Source organism: Girardinichthys multiradiatus, chromosome 15 (assembly GCF_021462225.1).
Source record: "Girardinichthys multiradiatus isolate DD_20200921_A chromosome 15, DD_fGirMul_XY1, whole genome shotgun sequence".
Lineage (NCBI taxonomy): Eukaryota > Metazoa > Chordata > Actinopteri > Cyprinodontiformes > Goodeidae > Girardinichthys > Girardinichthys multiradiatus.
This window is the reverse complement of record NC_061808.1, coordinates 5,674,366-5,698,956: the sequence shown is the minus strand read 5'-3', so window position 1 is coordinate 5,698,956 and position 24,591 is coordinate 5,674,366. Positions and strand designations below refer to the sequence as shown.

General features: G+C 40.0%; 1 protein-coding gene across 13 annotated transcripts in view; it reads left to right on the top strand.

Annotated features, from left to right (window-relative positions):
• afdna (afadin, adherens junction formation factor a) overlaps positions 1-24,591 on the top strand; it is a 113,700-nt gene that overhangs the window by 46,595 nt on the left and 42,514 nt on the right. For 6 of the 13 annotated variants that reach the window (XM_047387848.1, XM_047387845.1, XM_047387847.1 and 3 more), the window contains exons 8-22: positions 1,628-1,765; positions 4,381-4,425; positions 5,216-5,310; positions 6,484-6,734; positions 9,930-9,999; positions 10,729-10,799; positions 10,882-10,952; positions 13,293-13,498; positions 15,736-15,756; positions 19,128-19,273; positions 19,388-19,482; positions 20,298-20,563; positions 21,189-21,332; positions 21,423-21,621; positions 21,737-21,840. In XM_047387848.1, coding sequence (XP_047243804.1) covers positions 1,628-1,765; positions 4,381-4,425; positions 5,216-5,310; positions 6,484-6,734; positions 9,930-9,999; positions 10,729-10,799; positions 10,882-10,952; positions 13,293-13,498; positions 15,736-15,756; positions 19,128-19,273; positions 19,388-19,482; positions 20,298-20,563; positions 21,189-21,332; positions 21,423-21,621; positions 21,737-21,840 — 1,922 coding nt within the window. The remainder of the gene's footprint in view (positions 1-1,627; positions 1,766-4,380; positions 4,426-5,215; positions 5,311-6,483; positions 6,735-9,929; positions 10,000-10,728; positions 10,800-10,881; positions 10,953-13,292; positions 13,499-15,735; positions 15,757-19,127; positions 19,274-19,387; positions 19,483-20,297; positions 20,564-21,188; positions 21,333-21,422; positions 21,622-21,736; positions 21,841-24,591) is intronic. The other 7 variants (XM_047387851.1, XM_047387853.1, XM_047387842.1 and 4 more) reach the window with 4 other exon arrangements.

Here is a 24,591-nt window from a genome sequence, read left to right as displayed (position 1 = left end):
CCAAGGGAATGCCATGATATGGCAGCCCAAACCATCACTGATCCACCACCATGCTTCACTCTGGGCATGCAACAGTCTAGGTGGTACGCTTCTTTGGCGCTTCTCCACACCGTAACTCTCTCGGATGTGGGGAAAATAGTAAAGGTGGACTCATCAGAGAACAATACATGTTTCACATTGTCCACAGCCCAAGATTTGCGCTCCTTGCACCATTGAAACCGACGTTTGGCATTGGCATGAGTGACCAAAGGTTTGGCTATAGCAGTTCGGCCGTGTATATTGACCCTGTGGAGCTCCTGACGGACAGTTCTGGTGGAAACAGGAGAGTTGAGGTGCACATTTAATTCTGCCGTGATTTGGGCAGCCGTGGTTTTATGTTTTTTGGATACAATTCGGGTTAGGACCCGAACATCCCTTTCAGACAGCTTCCTCTTGCGTCCACAGTTAATCCTGTTGGATGTGGTTCGTCCTTCTTGGTGGTATGCTGACATTACCATGGATACCGTGGCTCTTGATACATCACAAAGACTTGCTGTCTTGGTCACAGATGCGCCAGCAAGACGTGCACCAACAATTTGTCCTCTTTTGAACTCTGGTATGTCACCCATAATGTTGTGTGCATTTCAATATTTTGAACAAAACTGTGCTCTTACCCTGCTAATTGAACCTTCACACTCTGCTCTTACTGGTGCAATGTGCAATCAATGAAGACTGGCTACCAGGCTGGTCCAGTTTAGCCATGAAACCTCCCACACTAAAATGACGGGTGTTTCAGTTTCATTGTCCAACCCCTGTATGTTTTTGCTTTGCAGATGCATATCATTTGGGCCTGTTCTGAGTCATTTTGCCCCTTTGCCAAGTTGTATCCATGTGTAGCCATGGATTGCTATTTTATCTCTTCATACCTCCATTTTGTACCTTTTAAACAAACCACTTGGTACACATGTACCCTAAAATCAAGACATTATTTAGTTTTTTGCTATAGTTTTCAGGAGTAAAAAGTCATAAAAATGTATTGAGGGTCATGTATAATATAAGTGTATATTATCTGAGAACTGTACATTACAGTATACCTGCTTATTTTGGTTTGATCCCCATTTGGGCAGGTCGAGTCTTATGAAATATGACACATTATGACCTCTGATAGATATTATGTAATGAAGTTATACTATTTTTTTCACAACAGACTGAGTAAAATGTAGAAATAATCTTAAGTTGTCAACACCTGTGAATTAATATTGTATGAAACGTCCCACAGTAGACGACTTCATTTCCTACTTGACATAGTTTTGTGAAAACGGTTCTTGATGCACCTGAACATGGATCACATTTTTTAAATCATCAAAATAGTTTGTTAGGTAACGTGTTTAAGCATCTGAGCACCAACAACGCATGCTTCTCTAACTCGAATAAGGATTTTAAATAAGTTGTATTTCGAGCAGGTTGGTTCTTCTTAAGATGTTTCACTCAACTTACTTCAGCTGGTGTGGAGGGACTTTAAAGTCCAAAGCACATCCACGTTTGTGCACGCAGTGCACTTCCTGAGAGGAACGATGTGCGTCTATTCATATTTTTAATTGTTTTGCTCCATCACGTTGTTATTAAAGTTATTATCTTTGTGCATCAGGATCGTTGGTGTTCCAGCTGAAGAAGAGACCTTCGGACTACCAGGCCAGGAAAGGAAGGAAGGACGACAAAGGGCTCAGAGGAAAGGATGGCTTGATGCCGCCCGAAAAACTGCCTTATTTGGTGGAGCTGAGTCCAGGTAGGATCACACCATGGTGTCATACTGTCTGCCATGATCTTCATCAGCTTTACGATCAGCAGTAGCTTCAGAGGAAGAAACTTACCCTAGTTGACACATGCTGTTATGATACACTTTCACCAATAGGTGGCAGTGCAACCAAGCTAAATTACATGTAGGTTTAGTCAGAAGTGAGTGTTTTAAGTGAAATTTGTGTTTCTATGTGAGGTTGTTTTATTATTGTAGTACTTTTTATCCGGGAATCCTTTCAACATCTGGACCACTAAAAAGAAAACTGTGCCTTTCAGGACATATTTCACTGTAGAAAGGTGGAGAGATAACAGTTTACTGTAACTGTCAGATAAATATCTGCATCTTGCTACAAGTGAAGTTACAAGGTTAAGTCAAATTGTTTATTCTTATTTATGGTTACAAATATAAACGTGACGTAGAAGCACGCAATGAAGATGTTGGGAGTTATGTGAACCAATATGAAACGTAAGAAATGATTGTGGTGAGACCCTTCCAGGTCATTTTGGTGAAACTTCCCCGAACATTGAACCCCTTTCCTGTCCTAACAGCTTGTGTCTTGCTACTGATCTCCCTGCCCCTCTCTCTCTGTATCTGCTTTTTATGGCCCTCATCATCTTACATCATTATCTTACTTGACCCAAAGGGTGACCCAAAAACTCGTCACCAGGCTGCTTTTGTGAGGGAGTTTTTGGGTAACCTCTGAGGCCTTAATCCAGGAGAATACTAACACGTCTACTTTACGTTCACCAAATGTTTTACTGGTCACTGGTTGTGGGTGAAATGGGATTTAAAAACTGAGCTGTGTATTTGTGAGTGTGTTCAGGTTACTTCTATTCCTCCATATTTACAGCAGGAATAAAGCTAAGTAGAAGGACACAGAATAATGAGCACATGGTTCAACATACAAAGGATTTAAAAGAGCAGTTTTATTTATTTGCTACGAAGTATTTTTTTTTATTAATGCTTCAAGTGATACAGGTGGGATTGGTTTATGCATCTCTGAAAACCAAGAATGCGGCTTAATGTGGGATAAGGTTGGTGTCAACTTGAGCTATCGTTAAAATAAATAACAATATCCAATAGAACCACTTTCATATACCGTTTTAGACAAGTTAGTTTGTTAAATCATCAAACTCAGTGTTATCTGTCAAGATTGTTTGTACAAACAAGGGATTTGACTTAGAATTCAAGCGCTCACAGCATATAGACATTATGTTTAAATATATGGACTTTAGAAAAAATAGAATGAAAGCTAACAAGAAAAGTATGTACATCTATATGCATGTACACCCTTTTTTCTATTTTGTATGAATCATTCATCTATTGTCGTTAAATGGTAGCTTTCTTATTTTTTTTTAGATCACAAGCCGCTTCATCTACAGGTTCATTTGGTTAGTGTCCAGCCATGCAGTTAAAGAGGGTTTTACTATTGTTTTAAAATAAGGACCAAATGATGCATGACTAACTGTGATCAACGGTCTCTGCATGGGTTCCATAGAGGAAGCAGATCAGGGGTGTCCAAAGTGGCTCTTGTGACCGCAGCTGAAGAATGGTGCAAATTTCCCCCTCCTGCAAACGGAGCTGATGCAGATGGACACTTTCCGAATTTTCAGAATGAGATTTTCCATGACAAATCAAAATCTTCGTAAATGGAAAATGTTTCTTACGACACAAAGTGTTTTTCTTTCATTAGTCATGTATTTTTTGCTTTCATTTCAAAAGGAAGCGCAACATCCAACAATGTTTTACTCAAACAGACTTGGGCGCTCCCATTAATTAAAGTACAGCAAAGATTCTTGAAGATAGGTCTCATTTTTGTTGCTAGGAATAGACGAAAAACATTTTCTAGACTAACAAATGGAACAAATTCGACTTATAAATTCAGGAAACTCACTTTATGGGTCAAATATTTGTGGCAGCTCTAGTTGAAGGCTCAAAAACATTAACCAGAACAACCTTACTGTCATACTTTAGGCTTTTCTGGGGTCTGCTGAAGTCGACATGCCTCAGTTAAATAGCTTCTCGCACCTTTTGTGCTTCTTGTGAATTTTATTTTTTATTAAAACACCTCACTGTTTCTGAAAACTTTCCTTCAGGACCAAAGAGGATTGTTGTTAGCGCACACAGTTAGCATTAATGTATGGTGCGTTCACTGAGTAGAAAAAAGATCCGATTTTTCTGATGATTATTTATAAGTGTCTGCGGGTTGTCAATGCATCTCTAATTGGACTGATCAGAAATATATTTCCCTTTACGTCCATAAATCCTTCGAAATGCAATGCACATAAACAGAACTAAATTTAGACAGCTTTTATTTTCAGTACAAACTTATTTAATTCTTTGTTTGCTCTTTTAGAGGAGAGGGATTTTTAACATCCAAAGATCAGTAAGAGTGTTTGGGTGCGTTTTGGGGTTAAAAAGGTATTAATGCATTATTTTTCCTCCTTGCTGCATTTTCACCTTCTGCTATGTGTCTGTTTTCTTTCCCACCTTCTCATGGCATGTTTTGGTTGCCTGGGTGTGTGTGTGTGTGAATAAATATGTGTGTGTGTGGCCTGTGCACGTGTCCTTCTGCCCCTTACCTGCCTGCCTGCCTGCTGTAGGCCGAGGGAATCACTATGCCTACTACGCTTATCGGCACCAAGAAGGTAAAAACTGCAACGCACCTCCTCTGTTTGTTCTGGCTGCTGGGGTGTTCTGCTCTGATGCTGCGTTGATCTGAAACACATTCCCGTAAAAATGGCGCATATTTGCTATAGCTTTATAATCAGATAGTCGCATTTGATTACAGATCTGCAGTAGAGATGGTATTTATAAATCATTGTAGGTTATTTGAGTCAAGAACTTAGGTTTTGTTCTGAGTTTTACCTGTTTAATCTTCATTATCTTTAAAAGTAGTCAGTTCGGGGCTTGGATAACAAATTGCATAATATAAATATTATTTTGCAGCTAATTGAGTTGGAGCTTTAGGAAGTTTGATTTTGTTTTAACTGTATTGATAAGAACCACATCAAACCCTCAGGTAAATATAAGAGTTTCAAAAAGAAATCCATTAAAATAAATAGTTTACTGCAGTATTAATATAGCTTCTAATTGTTATTTTTGTATTGTAGAAGTCTGAGCTGCATTAAAAATGATTGTAGGTTAGACCCTAAAGAAACAAAAAAATTAATATACATTTGAATATCTTTTGTTCTAGGTTTTTTTTATCTCCCTTTTCCTCCACAGCAGACATAGTTTTGAACTGATGCACTGCTTTGCTTTTACTAAACCTTGCTTACTAATATCCAGTAACTGTCCTGCAGCCGTAATTACTTCTGTGCACGTCACTTTGGATTGACTGTTGATCCTTGAAATACTGGATTAAACGCTGTTAGTTGTATGAGGGTGCAGCTTCGCCTTGATCCGTGCTAAACCTGAGAGCTTCTGTGCTTCCAGACGGTTCCGACTCCCGAGACAAGCCCAAGCTGTACCGGCTTCAGCACAGCATCACTGAGGTGGGCTCAGACTGCACAGAGGATGGAGCCATCCAGGTGAACCCATCTATAACTCACTGCAACTGATGTTCACACACTCTGTAGACTTTTACTTTGTAAAATCGTTTAAAGCAGGATTTCTTCTGCTTGTTTGAGTGAAATATTTTTAAGTGCTTTAGATTTTTCATGTTTTTTATCCTCCAGCACTGTACTTCAGGCAGTGTTAGACATGTAGTTTATTTGGTTGATTTTCTAAAATCACAGACCCCACTTATTGACATATCTGCTCTTTGAAAGAGAAACCCACAGCATCATAGATCCTCCACCTTACTTAACAAGAGGCATGAGGGGCTTTTCTGCATGTTAAGCCTGGTTCACACCAGATGCATCTAGCAGGTAAAACATTTAGGTTGCTGATGGTTGGGACAGAAATGGCTTTATCTCCACCATCCTGAATGAGTACCCATGTAGATAGTCTCATGGTTGCTATGGAGACTCAAGATGCCAATGTTTGCAGCAGTGCTCTAACAGTAAACTTTAGAGATGTTTTTACCTCCTTTACCATCCTCCTCACTGTGCGTGGTGGCAAAATAAAATGTACATTCTTTAAAATGTTTGAATTATTGTTCTGGCTGTAGATTTATCCAAATTTAGGCAAGTGGCTGTTTTCATGTACCTTTTGTCATAAACAGACATCTGCCTTACTTAAACGGCATGGTCTCCTTTCTTTCCCCTTTTGAAGAGTGTAAGAGAAACAAGGCTTCTGTGCCATGTCATATTTCCCCCTCCAAGGAATCAGGAAGTTATTCATTTCTAATTTGAGGTTCCTAGACACCAACTTACAAAACTAAATGATTATCTAAAAAGCGGTGCTAGTTTGTGTGGAGGGTGCTGCACCTTTGAAATGTGCTCTTTATCTCACATTTATTTCTTCTGCCTTAATGCAACCTTAAGATTAGTTTTGATTCTGCAGACGGCTTTTGTTCAACGCCTGAGTTCATGTTAAATATGACTCTTAAATGGGACTGACGTTCTTGTGCAGATCCACTGATGTGACATAATAAAAAAAAAGCATTACAATAAGGGGAGGATGTTTTAATTCTTACCCGTCACAACTTTAGTTTAGTTGTTTAGTTGATTAAATTTAATTCACAGCTTCAGTCTGACTCCTCTGGCCGATGCAAAATGGGTTCAGTGCTTCTGTTTTGACTCATCTGTGTTTGTCTGCAGCTTCTTGGCCCGGGGATCCTGCCCCACCACTGCAACCTGATGCACAGCGAAGGTATGGTGACGGTGACGCCGCATGGCCCCGTCGCTGACACCTTCGTGGACGGGCAGCGGATCACGGAGACCACGGTGCTGCGCTCCGGATCCACTCTCCAGTTTGGCTTGGCACACGTCTTTAAGTTTGTGGATCCGATGTTCGACCAGGGAGGGAAGAGGGATCCAAATGCTGCCATGAGGAGCCGATACAAATCTGGGTAAGGGAAAGGAAGAGAGGGCTCAGTTTTTATTATCTTTCCTTGTTCTCTTTTCCTGCTCAGTCTTCTAAACTATATGAACAGGGTGTCATAGATGGTGAGTGGAGAATATGAGGTTAGGAGATGAAAAAGTAGGAAAGACTGAGATGGAGAGACTGAGGAAATGAGAGGAGAGGAAGAGCAGAGGTCTAGGGTTATGGCAACAGGCCGCCCTCTAATCTGATCAGCATGGTGCTGGGTGGGGCCTCCCGCTCGCTGCAGTTTCACAATGAAACAGAGAGCGGCAGATGAGAGGAGAAGCGAGGGTGTGAGAATGTTAAATATGAATGCCGGCTTGGAAATATTTGTTTTATAGCTATTTGATGGCTTCGTTACCGTATTACAGTTGGAGAAAGAGAGAACAAGTGTAAGTGACCTTCATTTTTCTTTTATTTGAGATATTTCCAGGCAAGAAGTACAAATTCTACTTCATCTCTTGTCTTCTTAGCCTATAAAATATTCAGCTAAAGATGACGGATATAACTTACTGAAGTCTTAATTAGCTCCATTGCTGGATAAACACTAATTGTGTGTTTTGATCTGAATGTTTTGTGCTTATCTGAAGAGTGACTTTATAAACTGTATATATGCATGTGGGAGGTAATGTATTTCTCTCAGTCTGAGTGTTGAGTTCATGTTTACCCTCCAGGCTAAAACCTCCCATCAGGTGATTTGCATTAGCTTCTACAGGCAAGGAGGAAGGAGTAATCAGTAAGTAAACGGACCTGAAACTAGAACCGGTTGGATTCTTCTCCCTAGCAGATTTGCTTCACATTTTGTTCTCTTTATAATGGAAAAAGGTTCAAACTACTATTTGTCCCAAGTTTTCCCTGCATGTTTTTACAGCCGGCTGGTCTGGCTGCTATCTGATATCAAACATTAGGGTTGTTTATTGTTATTAATGTTCAGCAGCTAGTCTTAATGATGGCATGGAATAATGTTTACTTTGCATTGGAAAACATTATCTGTGTTATCTTGCTGTCGTTCATTTACTTTTTATGGCTGCATTGCCAATATACAGTCATGCAACACATTTTCTTCTCTGTAAGTCGTGCATGATTAAATATAAATGTGCCTCTGTCAGCAAAGACACGCCTATCTCTACAGGTTCCTCCACCTGTGGTGGTCTAGTGTTGTTTAGATTTACTGCTTTGTTGTTTTTGGTTTAACAGAGACATGGTAACAAAGTAAGATGAATAAGGATCTCTTTTTGCACACATACGGTGGGAATTTTGATATTTAATTATATTTGTGGTGGAAAGAAATCGTTAGACATGGATTCTCCACACGCTTGCATAAGTTCCAGTTTCTGTTCATGTGGAGTTTACAGCAACATTCACACTTATTGGCTTTCAGATAAAGATGTGTAGAAAACTTTGAATAAACTTAGATTTTGCTGCAGGAGCATAACCTCATGCTAAAAAATGAACCAAAAAAAAAAAAAATCCAGCCTTTAATCTGATTAAATGGTAATCTGGTAAAATAAAATATTTGTATTAATATCACCAGTGCCACACTTCACAAGCCCTTCTTGGGTCCTTCCTCTTTGGCTTTCTGCTCTTCAGCTCAGCCCTCAGGTTTTCTACAGGATTCAGTCCTGGGGAGTGAGATGGCCATGGAAGGTGGTTGATTTTGTGTCAGGTCAACCATTTCTTTGATTTGACCTTGGGTTCTCGATCATTATCCTGCTTAAAGACTCAGGGACAACCCGTATTGACGGACACATTCTTATTTAAAATCTCCTGCTATTTGAAAAGTTCAGGAAGGATTCTGGGTGTGTTGCATGAAGTTGGGGATGCCCATGTTTCAACTTTGAATCTGTTTCCACCTGACCTGGAAACTCTTATTGTCTCTTATGCACAGAAGACTTAATGGAGATAGATGGGCCAGAATTTCACGTGATCTCCATGTGAATTTGATGTTTAAATCTAAACAGGCAGATTATACTGTTTCAATCATCCTTTTCACCCTTAAGCTCCCTGACAAGAATTTAAATGTCTGCAGTATTCGTTGAATTGTACTTGAAAGTCTGAAATATTTGTACGTTTTATTAACAGCAGCCATCGTTTCTGTGCAGCTGTGAGTCCGTGTGGAGTGTGTGAAGTGGTGGATGTAGATCCCTGTGGTTTTCTGGGCTACCGTCCAAACTCGTGCAGATACCTTCTTCAGTCCAACCAGAGTCCTGTTGAGATGTTAAGTCTGATTTCAGCCTCAATTTGGCAGTTTTTTGAGTTGTGAGGTATTTGGCGCAGGGTTTTGGCCGCTGCACAGACGGCCGTGTAGTGAAGGGGTGTTGGGACCTTTAATCCGCTGCCTCCTGACTGAGACCGGACTGTCAGCAGCGGCATTTAGCTTCAATCAGTGAGAGATTGGAGCGTTAAAAGATCCCAGACGTCTAGAGCGGTGTTTGAACTGTTGCTTTTATCCAATGATTAACATGTGTCTTTTCTCTCAAACTGCAGCAGTTATGAAATTGTGTTTTAGCTCTTTATCCTTTTTAACTGAATGTTTTTATGTGGCTCATTAAATGACAAAACAGCAACTTTTTTTAAGCAGTTTTTTATCTGAACAAGCAGAAAATGGATGCAGGATGTGGCTTTGTGTTTGTATTCCAGAGTCTACCTTGGTGAAAACAAATTCAAACCTGTGCATCTAATTCTTGTTTTTAAAATTTATTGTAGTTGTTTGTTGCATATTTTTTCCACTCTGGAAATGGAACAGCTGAATTATTCTGACATTAGAGCCAAAAGGTTTATGTAAACCTTTGATCAGAACTATGCATTGTTAGTTTGTTATTGTTTGTTAGTACGTTGTTTATGTATCTGTTGTCTTGCTGTGATTGGTTTAACCTACTGGTTATTCTGGTTGTGATGGAGACCTTTCTGTCAATAACAGAGTGGAAATATTCTGTTGCTCTCAGTAGATGTCAAACGCAGAGTGGGCCAGCATGATTGCACTTCTGGACACCTGGCATGGCTTTCTTATACTTACATAAGTGTCTGTGTTTACATATTAGGGAGTCGTTCGCCTCCTGCCTCTCAGATGTAGCTCTCTTCTTCCCGAGCATGACTTGGATACGTAAATATGGCCTCTGGATTAAATCTGAACTGGTTTTGTTATCATTTGAACTGCTGAATGTTTGTGTGTCGTCTGCAGCAGCGTACCAGAGACCACCTTCGACCTCCGTGGAGACGTCCACATTGGAGCAGCCCTGCCCACCAGCAAGGTGACAAACACGCTTCCATTTATTTTCGATGCAAGGAACCTGCAAAATTAGGCTTTGGAAGTCTTGGCATTTTTGTGAAGTGGATGCACATTAGGTGCACTTTAGGTTCTGGTTCTTGGCCTAATTATTTCTTATACTCTATATATAAAAGTGCAGTTTATTGTGCAGAGTTGAAGTTTAGTTGATGCATGATAAGGAGTTCTTGCTTGAAGTAACTGAATCTACTGGAAGGTGAAAAGTATATATATTTTTATATCGCAGGATGTGTATGATGAAATTTTACTCGGTCAATATACAAAATAAATTTTAAAAGTATAAAATCGGAAATTTTATTTAATAGAAAATGGCAGACTACAGTTTTATACATTATTTAAAGAAAAATAATCACATTGATCTTGCCACCAACAAAATTAACAGAAAATGACTCAGAAACTTTGATTTTTTTTACCCAAAAATTGCAAATCTTTTATCTTAGCTGCATGAAATTTCCCATAGCTGTCTGGATTTTTTTCTGATCACCATTTCAGGAATAAAATTCATAATTTAATTTATACGTCTTTCAATAATTTCCTCACAATTGACTAAAATCAACCTGAGTTCCTTCCAAAAGTCGGTACCATTTTTAAATGTTTGTCTTTTAATTTTATTAGATTTCTATTAATTAGAAACGATAATTTTAGTTAATCTAAAGTAAAATCCTGCTGAAGCCGTTTTCCTCCTTCTTTGCAGAGCTCAGGGAAACTGGAGATGGAGAGAGGCATGGTTAAACCCATGATCAGAGGAGAGCAGCAGGACAGCAGGTCAGACACAGTCTTCCCTTCTCCAGCTTTATTCCGACGTATCTTCTAAGAGCCGTCTCTCAGTGTTGTTCTTTCTTCTCAGCAGGTCCCAGGATCCTTCTGCAGACAGGACTGAGCTGACTCTTCCAGCCAGCATCGACTTCAGAGAAAATTGTGAGCATCTCTGTCTGCCTCTGTCAGTCAATCGCTGGAAACTATTGAACCTTTTCTAGTCGCTGCTGGTCTGACCTGACTGAAGTGTTAAAGTTGGAATACCAGAAAGCATCTTTGCCGCTGATTCCACAGTTCATCCGTTAAGTTAGCTTAGATAGCATTCATACCTTTTCTTTACTCAAATTCTTTTTATTAGAGTCCTTTAAGGAAAAAATAAAGACAGAAATAGGAAGGTGATGGGGGTATTAAACATTCACAAAAGAACACATATTATTTCTCACTGGTTTTGAACACTTTTTACCTGGTTATCAATCCAATACTGAAGTCAAGCTGATAGCATTTAATTAATGTTTTTTACCCTTATCACAGGCATGTGATGCACCTCTGAACAAGTATGTCACCAGAATAGCCTACTTAATACCTTGAATAGCACTACAGTAATTTAGCGGCCAAATTCTTATTCTGAGGACACAGTCTCTGAAACTCTTAGTCTGTCTGCAGTTTTTTCCCCTCTATAGCTTGTCCTTGGGCCCTAAAAAGCCATTTTAAGCTAATGGTAGGTATGTGCTGGATGGAAGGGAAGTTAAAATACTGATAAAACAGTCAGACTTTAGCTCCAGTAAAACCCTCTCCTTCATTTGGCTCAGACACTGAGGAAAAACTATTTGAAATAATAGTTGGTTATCGTGGATAAACATGTAGGAGGATCATTTTACTCACTCATGTTTCCCGCATAGCATATTTATTGTAGTAAAACTGATTATGTCCTTTTTCTGTGTTGTAACTAAGTGGCCACACATTCAATCAAGATATTCCTGTTTAAAAAGGTATTTTTCTATAAAGAAAACTAGGGATGCACTGATATGAAAATTTGAGCCGATATCTGTATCAAGTATTAACATTGCAGTTATGGCCGATAACTTATATTTACCAATGTTATATCGATTATTTATATTTCCCCACCATTTCAAAGCTTCTCTGCTTCAGTCAAACATCCCACAATCCTGTGCTGCATCGCCATTACTGTCACATGACCAAACAGTCACCACACACCTCCCCCTCCTGAAACACATAAACAACTGGCCAAAGTAATTGAAATGAACATCGGTCATTAGTATTGGCCCAGTTGTACTAATGGAACCGATACCGATATGTAAAATGACCAACATCGGCCGATACTGATGTTAATACAGAAAAGTCCATGAACATCAGTACATCAGACTCTGCGTGTCCAGATATCGTCATCCATATTTGATACTGTTTTTATTGGAAGCACCTTAAAAAGACTGTTTTAGGTTTCATGTTTTTATGGATTTTATGGCTCTAAATTATGTTTGTTTTTTTAAAGTGAGTGTTTTGATCTTTGTTGATTTTAGTCCCAGGCAGAACTAAAAGCGGGTCTTTCTGAAAGCGGATGTTTCCCACAGTCTTTGTAGCTCAAAGCTCTCTTAGCTGTTTGCTTTGTCTTTGTGCACCTTTGTGTTTGTTGACCTTCCTCAAGCTCTTGTGTGCATTGCATGTTTAGCGTAGCGAGAGCTCATCTATTTTTCCAGGCAGAGGAGGGTTTCAGCCACCCATACAGAGGTGTAGACCTGCATACCCACAATGCACTGGGAAAGAAATTATATGCTTCGAGGGGCGGTTGGATTGTCGGTGGTGAAGATGACGCACAAGCGCTGTTAAAGCCCTGCCAGTTGCTCTGCTCAGATCTTCAGGATTTAGATGAGAAGTGAACAGTGATGCTAAATAGCAGCTGCAACCAGTTTGACTTCAAATACTTTTTGAAGCAGTTTAAACGTAAAGAAACAGATTTCAGCGTGATAGTGGTTTACCTGGGATCCCCCTTATACCTGGGGATGTGCAGCCAAGTTCAGGACCCACCATCGTTACCTAAAATCCAAACCACTCTGTCCAGACTGGGAGCAGTGTAGGCCAACTCCTGTGTCTGGATTATTACGGAACATTAAAACAGAGAAAACAGAATGTGGCGTAACATTTGCATTTCCAGATTTTATTCCCCATACCCATGTCTAAATGTGCCATTTATTTGCATGCAGTTTGTGGTCCCAGTCGGTTCCTCATTGAAAGCGTCTACTGGTAAAACAAAAAAACGGAGACTAACTGTGGATTTCTTAGTAATCTTTGTATAAGTAAGGATATGAAAAAGCTGCTGCTGTCAACTATGTGGCTTTAATGGGGTAAAAACCTGGGTTAAATGTTCTGGAAAATCTTGTCTGTCTGCCGGTTCGTCCCACTGTCCATCTGTCTATCCAACCGTTTGATCCTAAACCCTCTTGATTGGATCTGAGTAAAAATGCTGAATCCTGTTTGTGCTTCCAGCTGAAGACACATTCCTGTCGGCCATCATCAACTACACCAACAGCTCCACAGTCCACTTCAAGCTGTCGCCCACTTATGTCCTGTACATGGCCTGCCGCTACGTCCTGTCGCCCACTTATCGGCCCGACATGTCGCCGTCGGAGAGGACGCATAAAGTCATCGCCATCGTCAACAAGATGGTGAGCATGATGGAAGGAGTCATCCAGGTTAGTAAAACTCTGCTGCATTTTTCCTTCATATATCCACCGTTTTTTGCTCCTGACAGTCTGGCAGGTTTTCTCCATATTTCCATTTTTTTGTTGAAATATGGGCATTCTGTGTTTAAATATCAACGTTACTTTTACAAACTACACCTTGTAGTTGTAAGGATGTGTTTGCATATGCTTGCCTCTTGCCTCCATAGCACTTGCTGTTTTGTATGTCACCCATTGGTTTTAATGGTTTGAGCACACAGGAAACCATCGCTGCTCTCTGCAGCAAAGAAAGGCAGGAAGATTTCTAAAATCCTGCTGAACTAGGAATCTGTCTGTGCTGTTTTCTCCGTGCAGCAGATATGAAAGTTTTTTTTTTTTAGCTCACTGCCTGTTTTCTTATTGTTTTTAGTGTGCAGTGAGTTTAATAAAAAATATCCTGTGGATTTTAAGAGGTTTCATGTCAGTGGGATTAATGAAGGTATTTGAATATGAGGCTGATGACAGAATATGAGAACCTGGACTTCTGCAGCAGTTTGTGTTCATTCAGAGATCAGAGTTAGTTAATTACAACATGTAAGCTGTGTGCTAACCCAACCGACTGGGGACTTTTTACAGCATCTCTGCAGAGCAACAACTCTGTCTGGGTACAATGTTCCTTACCATAACCATACAAATGTATTAGCTTGACCAAAAACATTTTTTAATGATTATAAGGCATGTAAATTAAGCGTTGGAGCTTTAACTAGAAACAGTTTAGCTTTGTTTTAAAAATGTGGAATATATTCTTCACTCGTTGTTCACCAGATTTGTTACCAAATATATTCCTAAAATAATTTTCCAGTAAAAAAGAAACAAATATTACAAATCAAACTTTTTTTTAAACACTTTTATGTCACGACTTTATTTTTTCTAAACACAGAAGCTACACATAATGTTTCACGCAGTATTTACCAACATGCTGGTGAAATTAAGAGATGATCAGTTTTATGATTCTGGAAAGAATCTGCTTTTCATTAATGTTGATGTTTAAAATATACTTTAGTATATATTTTTCTGATAATCTCACAAATTCCTTACATTATGCTGAACAGGAGAGCAACTGAATGCTACAAAATGTACAAGTGGAAAACACAGAATAAACAATTTAACTACAGACTTAGAACCAGCGCTTTTATTGGTGGAAACTGGTGCTGAACAATCACTAACGCTGGATTATACAAGGATTAGAGACATTGTAGTTAAAGAAATAAAAAAGGGGCCACGGAGAAGCCAAATTTCGCCAAAAAACAAGATTCATTTTACTTAGATATTCTGTCTAAAAGTTCTAAACTTGTTTGAGTGATAATGTTCTATGTTTAAAGGCAGAAATTTGCAGTATTAAACCAAAGATGGAAAGTATCTGGAAAACATCCAGATGCGCATCTAAAATTCAACTTTTTTTCATGCAAATTTCTGACCTTTATAGTGTCAAAGAATATCTTAGTTTTAATATGGTAAAAATCTGCCTTTTATCATTGAAAATTGTCGTTTTTGTATTGCAAATTTATGACTTTTTGACTTTTTTCTAGTAAATGTGTGAAATTAATTTAGAAATGTCTACGTTTTTTTGCGGAAATGTCCTCAGTGGCCACACATCTCCTCTTGTATCTAGAATGACCCTAATACTCTGTAGGAATAGAACTGGATCTAACTTTAAACCCTCCATTATGAAAGTGGAGGTACAATCTTGCCTGGATCGATTAGCTAGTCCACACGTCATGCAGCAGGTGAAGTAAATGAGACAAACCAACCAAACTAATATGCAGTATGAATGTTTCCGTCTATGTTCCATGCTTCAACACACAACTACTTTTTAAAAACATTTTTTCATCTTTTTAAAAGAAAAACTGTTTATGTACAGTATAAAAGTCTGTTTGAATCCTTGAGTTGTTTGGTATACGTGTCCGTGTTCTTCCTGTTGTCCCCATCTTTTAAATTGGACGTTTATCACGTAGGCAGCTGTTCACTAGTAATGTAGAGTGTTTTTAATGTTAGCTGTGAACAGGCCGGGGTTGTTTGACTCTCATGTCCATCAGCTTAATGTTCATGAACTCATTCTGGGTCACGTTGTAAACCATGTGTGAGCCAGAATGTCTCTGTGTTTACATACCGTGTCCATACTGTAGCTGTTGACGTGTTTTCTCTCTGTCCTGTAAACGTGTCCTCCTCTTCCTCCTCCTCCTCCTCCTCTTCCACTTCCTTCTGTCCAGGATAATGATGAAGGGGATCAGGTAGGACACTACCACAGCACACCATGATATGGCTGCCAAAGACTTTCTCCTCTCTACATGGCTATTTTTCTCTCCTTTTGGGTTGGGCGATGTTGGGGAAAAAAAAATGTCAGTTATACATCATCGTACATACAAGTTTGTTTTTTTTTTCTTTTACTGATAGCACCAAAAATCAGATTTGCACTAATATGCAACAAGTAATTGGAGAACTTTATGCCACGCTTCCTGAAAATATGAGTTGCTGCAACCGATGCAGTCTAGACAGCAGGACAGGCACTAAAGGTTGAGAATAAATACCTTTACTTGCTACATCATGTCAAAACTAAGTAACGCTAAGTTGCTTGCAAACTATTCCCTGCTGCTCCTTGCATTTTATAGTAGACATAAATCAGCCAGAAACCTTTAATGCAACAAGTATCACTTAAAGGGTACTTAAGCAAAGTATTAGGTCAGGGATGTTCACAATTGAGCCAGCTGGTTATTAATTTCTTTTATGACATGAGTAATACAGGATATGTATGATGTAAAAGGGGTTAAGATTTTTTATCATCGGTTATCTTTTTATTTGTTTTTCCTTTTAAAAAGCACAAAATCCTGCTGTTTCAATAGGGATGCAAAATCTTTTTATACCAACTGTAGAATGAGCCTCTATAAGTAAGGCCCCTACCTGGGTAGGTTTTTCACTGCTGCTTCTTTTGCCATTCTACCACAGGTGAGAGGTGACTAAAATGTTACTGATTAAACAACCTATGCACAATTTGGAGGTGAGGGCTCTTCCTCATCGCTAGGAAGCCTTATTTTGCAGGGAGGCTAGAGAATATTGATATTTATGTGCAGGCGGCCTAATTATGGCTCAGTATTTTTTCGTGTTTGGCGAGAGTATATTAGTTGTAGCCAAATCAGAGGCAAAACACAATATGCACAGCAGCTGTGCCTCCCAGTGGTATTAGATCTCTGTCAGCCCAGAGTGGGGGAGTGATTAAGTCGTAGCCTTAGCATGAGGTCAGTGTGGGCCGTCTGGCTTCACATTCTCTTAACGGCCAATCAATTCAGGTGTGCTCAAGCCAGACATCAGAAATAAGCTGCTGCTGTTATTAGGCTCTTCCTTGCAGCATGCAGGACCCAGATATGCTGCAAACTTAGTAATGAAATACCACGATCCCCCCACGGATGTTTTGTAGCATCTCATTCATAATGGGGAGCTCACTGTGTGCTTGGTGTACCCCAGGAGCTGCTGCAGGACCCCTTCCAGTGTTGTCCTGTAAGTCCCATTATGAAGGGCTTAAACGAGGCCAACAAAACCCTTCATTGAAGGTGTTAAAGCCTGAAATTGTGTTTTTAAGTCTGGTTTTACGTTGAAGAAAGAAACGGAACTAATTGCATAAATTACAAGCAAAGCTTCAATATTTGCATTATTTGTCTAGTAAAAATAGGCCTGGATCACAAATTAGTAAGTTTAAATACAATTTGTCCTTACAAAAGTTTTGTTTGACAGTTTGCAAACAGGCCAACATCTAAATAGTCGGGTCACATTTGCTTTAAAATCACATCGCTCAACCTGTTCTGCTTCCTTCACTCTTCTCATCTTTCTCTGTGCTTTCATTTTGTTGACCAGCCCATCATTGTTGCTGCTGCTCCTTTTTCATTTCTCCATTCTAACAGAAATGTCAAAACGAAGCCATGACTATACCTCCTGTTCACAGCTGGAAAACTAAGCAACAACAGCAACAACAACCTGACTAATCTCATTTAGCTTCCTGGAACCAACCTGGTACTAAAAACCAAAGCAACCACTCTCTGTCATTGTTGCTCCATCTTTAACTCTGGCATCTGTTTTTCTGTTGTTTGTGTGACGTCTTGCTTCTCCTCAGCAGTGTGGATGAGACGAGTCGTGTCTGTTTGGAAACTCGTTGAACACGTCCAGCCATCCATCTGTGTTTCTAACCGGTTTTTGTTTTGGATGCACTTGGCTCAACCATTCATTCTCTGGCTGTTCTGAATGAAGGGCTTTTTTAATTTTGTTCTCTGTGATTTGTTTCCGAGGCGGGGATAGATGAGTGCAGGGAGACGAGCTTTGCATTCCCCCGTCTCTCTGAGTGGGGGGAACATTAGCCAATCAGCTCATCAGACACTGTCATTCATAAATCTTTGATTTGTGTTCACTCTGCAAGCAACCAAGTTTGTTTTCAGGTAGTTTTGAAAAGCAGTGTCTTGCTGCTATAGAGGGAAGGGGTTCAGCTGAGTTTAAAACACTTTTATAGTCCTGTTTTCACAGACTAGACACTGCTAAGGCCCTAGTTCAACTCAAACTCAGTCCTGTTTTAAATTCAGTAAAATTATACTCATCTTGGCAAACATACAGATATATTTTACTTAAAAAAAAATTTAATTATATTTTTAGTTCCCACCAAATTTACTTATTCATATTTTTTCTATTCGCAGATTCAGAGCAACGTGGAACGGAAGTCAAATTCCTTGTTTGTGTGCACAACCTTGGCCAATGAAGCTGATTCTGATGTGTAAAAATTTAAGGGATCTGTACGTTTAAATAAGCAAATGTTAAACAAAATGAAGGAAAACGGAGATGGCTGGAACAGCATGAGCTTTAAAGGCTTGAGGATAAACTTTATTCCTTTTGACATCAGATGGTTTTGGTTTCTCCTCGTTAGGTTTTAATTTAAGCTTTCAGGCTTGCCTCAACATTTGTTTTTACTTCCTATAATAAAAAGAATACCAGAAGCAGATTTCATAAGGTACTATCCCAAATAATTAAAATCAGGACTTACATTTTACAGTTTCCAACCTTGTTTCCTTTGCTATAATTGGCAAATATAATCAATTTTATTCCATAAACTGGTGCCTTCTGGAGTATTTAAGTTGAATTGTTTCAGTAAATCCTGACTTGAAAGACTTAGCTCTATGCTAATCCCTCCCATCATTAGGATTGTCCATATTTGGAGGCTTTTGCTTGCAGTGTGAACATATATTTGAATTTGTTCTGTGTCTGCTGATGTAGTAACTGGAGTTGTGTGTGTTTGGATGGAAAAGGAGAGGTCACCTTCATGCTAAACTGTAAAATTGTCATGTAAAAGAAGTGAAGACACCTTGCTTTGGTTTGTTCACTGATCTGACAGCGATGACCGATCTTCTTCTCGACACAGGCTTGGCTTTGAGGGAGGGGCGTTGGAGGCATGAATCTATCACTGAAGTAACAACTGCTCCTTCTGGCTGCCACTCAAACACAAACCTCCCTCTGTTTCTTACCTCCTCTGTAACATCTTCAGCCTCTCCTGCGTCCTGCCGCGCTAACAGCCTCCTCTGTATGTTTTCTTTTTGTCTCTGCGTATGTGGTTGTGATTGGTACGTTACAGAAACAGAAGAACATTGCAGGAGCCCTGGCTTTCTGGATGGCCAACGCCTCCGAGCTGCTAAACTTCATCAAGCAGGACCGGGACCTGAGCCGCATCACGCTGGATGCCCAGGACATCCTCGCCCACCTCGTTCAGATGGCCTTCAAGTCAGTTTTAGGGTTTATTATAGCATTACTGGTTGTTTTAGATTGAATCTTTTGTAATTTATTGTCTAAAATTAGGGTTTAGCATTAATAATCATCTGTTATGTCTGATGGCAGGTACCTGGTCCACTGTCTACAAGCTGATCTGAATAACTACATGCCAGCCTTCCTGGATGACCCTGAGGAGCATAATCCACAAAGACCCAATATCGGTAATTTTAAAGAGAAACACTCAAATTCATGTAGCTTTCAAAACTGCAGCAATTCTACTAAATGAACTCCAGGCCGATGGTTTCCAACCAGACCCACTTCCTCCACCTTCTTCTTGTTGTGAAGCTTGCACGCACGCCTGGGCTCAGGTGATGATGTTTCATCCCTCTGTCTGAGGATCAGCTGTAACGGGTTGTTTTTCTATAGAAAACAACCTGAATTCACTAATTTAATGCGTAATACTGAATGAGAGAAAAGCTTGAAATTATTCAAGCTGAACATGTCTGCTTTTCCATTTTATAGTTCTGACCAAAACGTTTCAAACTGACAAAAATCTTACTTTCATTAACTTCACTGCTTCAGGTTTTATAGTAGTAGTTTGCCTCCAGTCTAGGTTGATATGAGGACTGAAAAGATGAAATGCAGTTTATTGCAAAGTTAATGAATCGTAATGAAAAATAACCATTTAGCTGCAAAGTAGCCTTACATTTAAATAAACAAATGTCAACATGTGTTTGCAGTTACGTCTCTTAGCGGTTCACACTACTTGAATGCATCGTGTTCTAGAAATGTCGAATTTGTTTGACTGACCTCACTCTCTGACAGATGTTTGTGCTAGATAGCCCAGCGGACTGCCCATTTATGTTACACCTTCATCACTTTTAGACTTTCTACATCTCCTCTGTCCAACCAAAACAATGTAAAAACAGTCATTTACAACAGTTGCAATAACAATATACTCTGATCCCAGTCCCAATGTAAATTTAGGACATTAGGATAGACAGAGTTTCCCTCACTCTCCTGCTTTTGTTTCCAGAGGACGTCCTGAACACTCTGACGGGCGCCATGTCGTTGCTCCGTCGCTGCCGGGTCAACGCCGCCCTCACCATCCAGCTCTTCTCACAGCTTTTCCACTTCATCAACATGTGGCTGTTCAACAAGCTGGTGACGGACGCCGACTCAGGGCTGTGCTGTCACTACTGGGGGGCCATACTCCGGCAGCAGCTGAGCCACATTGAGGCCTGGGCTGAGAAGCAGGGCCTGGAGCTGGCTGCAGACTGCCACCTCAGCCGGATTGTCCAGGTGAAAAAAATCTGTATACTTTTTATTTTACTCATGCGGCCTTTTTTTCATATTTGAAAATGTTGTTTTTTATCGACTGAGAACTCTCAAATTCCTGTACCTACCTAATAATCCAAGAGTTCTCTGCTTCATGTTTTATATAGAGAGCAAATATCCAGTTGGCATCAATAAAAGCCCAATCTGTTTGGAAAAGTGTGGAGTTTTAAAATGTAAAATGGCCCTGACCCATGGATGATGATATAAGTTAGGGACAACCACACATGCTGGAAAGAGAAAAACACTATTAATCAGGTTTTTACACAGCTTGGAGAAGTCAGAATTAATTTGAGTGTTTTCCAGGGCTGAATAGATGTGGAAAAAGGAAGCTCCGTCTGTTTGCTTATTTCTTTGTCCGTTCATCCGTCTTCTGTAAATTTGGTCAACTGTGATATTTATTAAAAAAGGCAAAAACTGTCAAAAATGCTGAAAGTATAGAGTTTCTTCATAAAAATTTGAAAAAAGTTTGCTTGGGATTGATTTGTAAAGTTAAAGCAACAATAAATGTAGTCTTTGTTTTTATTTAGCAGGAAGCATCGGCATATCTGCCTCATTCTAATGTGGTTTGCTTTTTTTGTGTCCCCTTCAGGCCACCACCCTGCTGACCATGGACAAATACTCCATGCAGGACGTGCAGAACATTCACAACACCTGCTTCAAGCTCAACTCCCTGCAGCTCCACGCCCTCATGACCAACTATCGCTGTGCCCAGGATGAGCCGTACATCCCCTCTGTAAGACAAACACCTGCACTGAAAGGGCTGATGAGCCTCACTTTCACGTAAAACCGTGAGTCATTGTCCATGCTGTGGTTTGTGTGTTAGGAGCTCATAGACCATGTGGTGGCAGTAGCGGAAAACACAGCAGATGAGCTGGCGAGGAGTGACGGCAGAGAGGTGCAGCTGGAGGAGGATCCGGACCTTCAGCTGCCCTTCCTCCTCCCGGAGGACGGTTACTCTTGCGACGTGGTGCGCCACCTCCCCAATGGTCTGCAGGACTTCCTGGACCCACTGCTGCAGAGAGGTACACCAAACAATGCATTTTTATGATGTGTCTATCATAAACAAAACAGATTTAATGCAAAACACTTCTTCTTAAATATTGGAAACGCAACTTGATGTGATGCTGTGTGTTGTAGGGTTCTGTAGACTAACCCCACATCCGCGCTCTCCTGGTACCTGGACTGTTCACTTTGAAGGAGCCGACAATGACAACCACTTCTCTGCTGACAACAGTGAAATGGTATGATGCACATTCATTTCTGGCATTTTAATTACTTGATTTAAAAAAAAATGGAAAAACAAAACAAAGCCACACAGAAACGTCTCTTCTTTTACAGCCTTATTTTGATGTTTAATGTTGCTTTTAAAAGCAGGCAGGTGTCCTGGTTTCAGCTGGTGTTGCACAGGACGCTTAGGGATGAGTAATGCTGACTCAGGGAAACCTTGCAGGCCGATCTGTTCAGTGGATTTAACAACAGAAAGCAAAACACCAGTTCTGAAAAACACAGACTGAGTGATAATAAACCGTTGTGTTCCACTGAAATATCTCTGCTTTGACTGAGGTTTCCTCCATCGTCTTTTAACCTCTTTTCTCATTTTAAAATGTATTGATAAGCATTTCCTATTACAGCACTCCAGGGCTTTCAATGGCTTACCTGATGTCAAATTAATAAAGTCTCTTACAATTCTTTATAGTTTGCCTTTTAGCAACAGCAAAGAGTGTTTTTCCACCAAGGAGTTTTGTTCTTCTGAAAATGGGCAGGTACTGGATAGAAAATGAGTGAAAAGCCACCAAAGCCTGCAGAAAAATATTGAAAAATCTCCAGAAACCCTGAAAAATGATGCATAATTGTCAGCTTCTTTTTTTCAAAAAATCGTAAAAGTGTGTTGTGCATTCATTCAACATCTGAGCATCAGGGTAACAAGATTTAGTCGCATAAAATCATTCAAATTTATGGTTGTATCGTAAGATAATGCTATCTATACCTCCAGGCTGCTGGCTGGACCATGCAGTTGCTCTAGTGGAATGCTTCAATCTGTTCATCTGTTCACTACACTGAAAAAATAAGGATGAAATTTTCCTTGGATTAAATGGATTATGTAGGTTTTCCTGCATGAAAACACAATATGAATATGTGGTCTAAAAAAGGTAAAATTCCTGAACAGAACCGAAGCTGTAGACAGTCTGACGACACGACTGACATAGATGGAGTATTTTTAGCGCCTTGTAAACCTGAAGGTTGCTTTGATTTGGTTCCAGAGGTTTGTCTGTGTGGTCCTCCAGTCCAACAGCAGCAATTACAGCGACTCCAGGCGGAGCGGTTTGCTTCTGAGAAGACTCGCAGTTTAATCAACACCAATCACAGTGGTTAGTTAGTGAGCATGCAACAGTAAATGATAGACTGCGCACACACACACACACACACACACACACAGAGCCACTTCCTGTGTAATTGGTCTGTTTATCCATGCTCCACTTTTTCAGGACTGTAGTCTCGACATAAGGCAGGCGTCTCTGATTAACGGTGTGTTCAGGCAGGCTGTAGGACTTAACTAAACACATACACGGGTGTATATAAATCTAAATATGGGATTTTAGGGAGGGGGATGTCCTGAATATGAACCAAATGGTAAAAACATTTTTACAAGCAACATGTGGGACCTAAAGGGTGAAACAACCTGGCTCATTTCAGCAGGTGATGAGTGTCGTGAGAAGTACTCCAGTGTCTATTTATGCATGTTTTCACCTGGCTTCTTTCACTTCATCTCAGTGGCCTTTTGGTGAACCAACTTGTCCTGTAATTATTTTTTGAAATTTCAGATCTCTAAGGAGGAACAGAGTGACATCGTCTGTTTTGGGGCTAAATAGTGGTTTGTTTTTCATTTATTTCAAACTACAAACTCTTTTCATATAGAGACAGATTACAAGCAGTCTCAGTGGCTCTGCTGTTTTAATGACCACACATTTCAGAAGAACTACATTATGCCCTCATTAGATTCATTAAGCTGACTGTAGTCATTTTGCATAGTTGGATAAAAATAATAGGCTTGTCAGTTTTTAGAAGGCAAATGCTGCTCAGAAGATTGGCAATTTGTTCCCTTTCTTCTTCAGTCAACATTTATCTTCGATTTAAGGGAAAAAAAATCATGATCTACCCTAATTGTCCGAGATGATCTCCTCATTAATACCTGGGGAAACGTGTCGATGAAACTTGTCCTGGAAAGCAGCCTTTTCCCATCCTTCCTGTCCCCCTATCATTAACCTGTCCATCCATATCAACCACTACCAATCCAGCCATCCATCTCCTGTCCATCTGACTGTCTATCTGTCCCTCCAGACATGCGTCTGTCCATCTATTATCCCTCTTTCTTATTGTCCATCTATCTATTTGTCCGTCTTATCAATCTGCCGTTCACCTTTGCATTCACTTGTTCATCCATTGATCCATTTATCAGCGATCCGTTTCTGTAAGGGACTGAGACTTCTGTCTGAAAAGGTTTTGGATTTAGACATTAATCTGTGTAGGAACCCAGGTTTTGGAAATTTCAGGCTTTGTATAAAGATGTTCTGTCATAAAACCGGTTCCGATTGGTAGAAGCTGATAGTGGCCGAAACCAGAAGCTTTAACACCTTTTTAAAAATCCTTGCATAAGTTTCCTGGACAGTGTTACAGTTTTATGCATTTTATAAAGTGGTAGTTTAACTGCCAGTTTAATAGCAGTAGATTGAATTTATCTAAAAAAATTCAACCCTCTCCCTTGTTTAGTGCAAGTCTGACGGGACTCTGGTGGTTGGCCTTTGTCATGATGTGGGAACCTCTGCAGATCTGTCTTTGTTCCTCTGTCTCTCCCCACCCAGTGACCCAGCCCTCCTTAAATGAGCCCTGCTGTGTATACATGTGTGTATATGTGTTGCCATGATGTGGTTTTCATTCTTGACTCAATTCCAGGGACCACAGGTCCCTCTGTGGTCTTCCTTCATCTTTCCTGC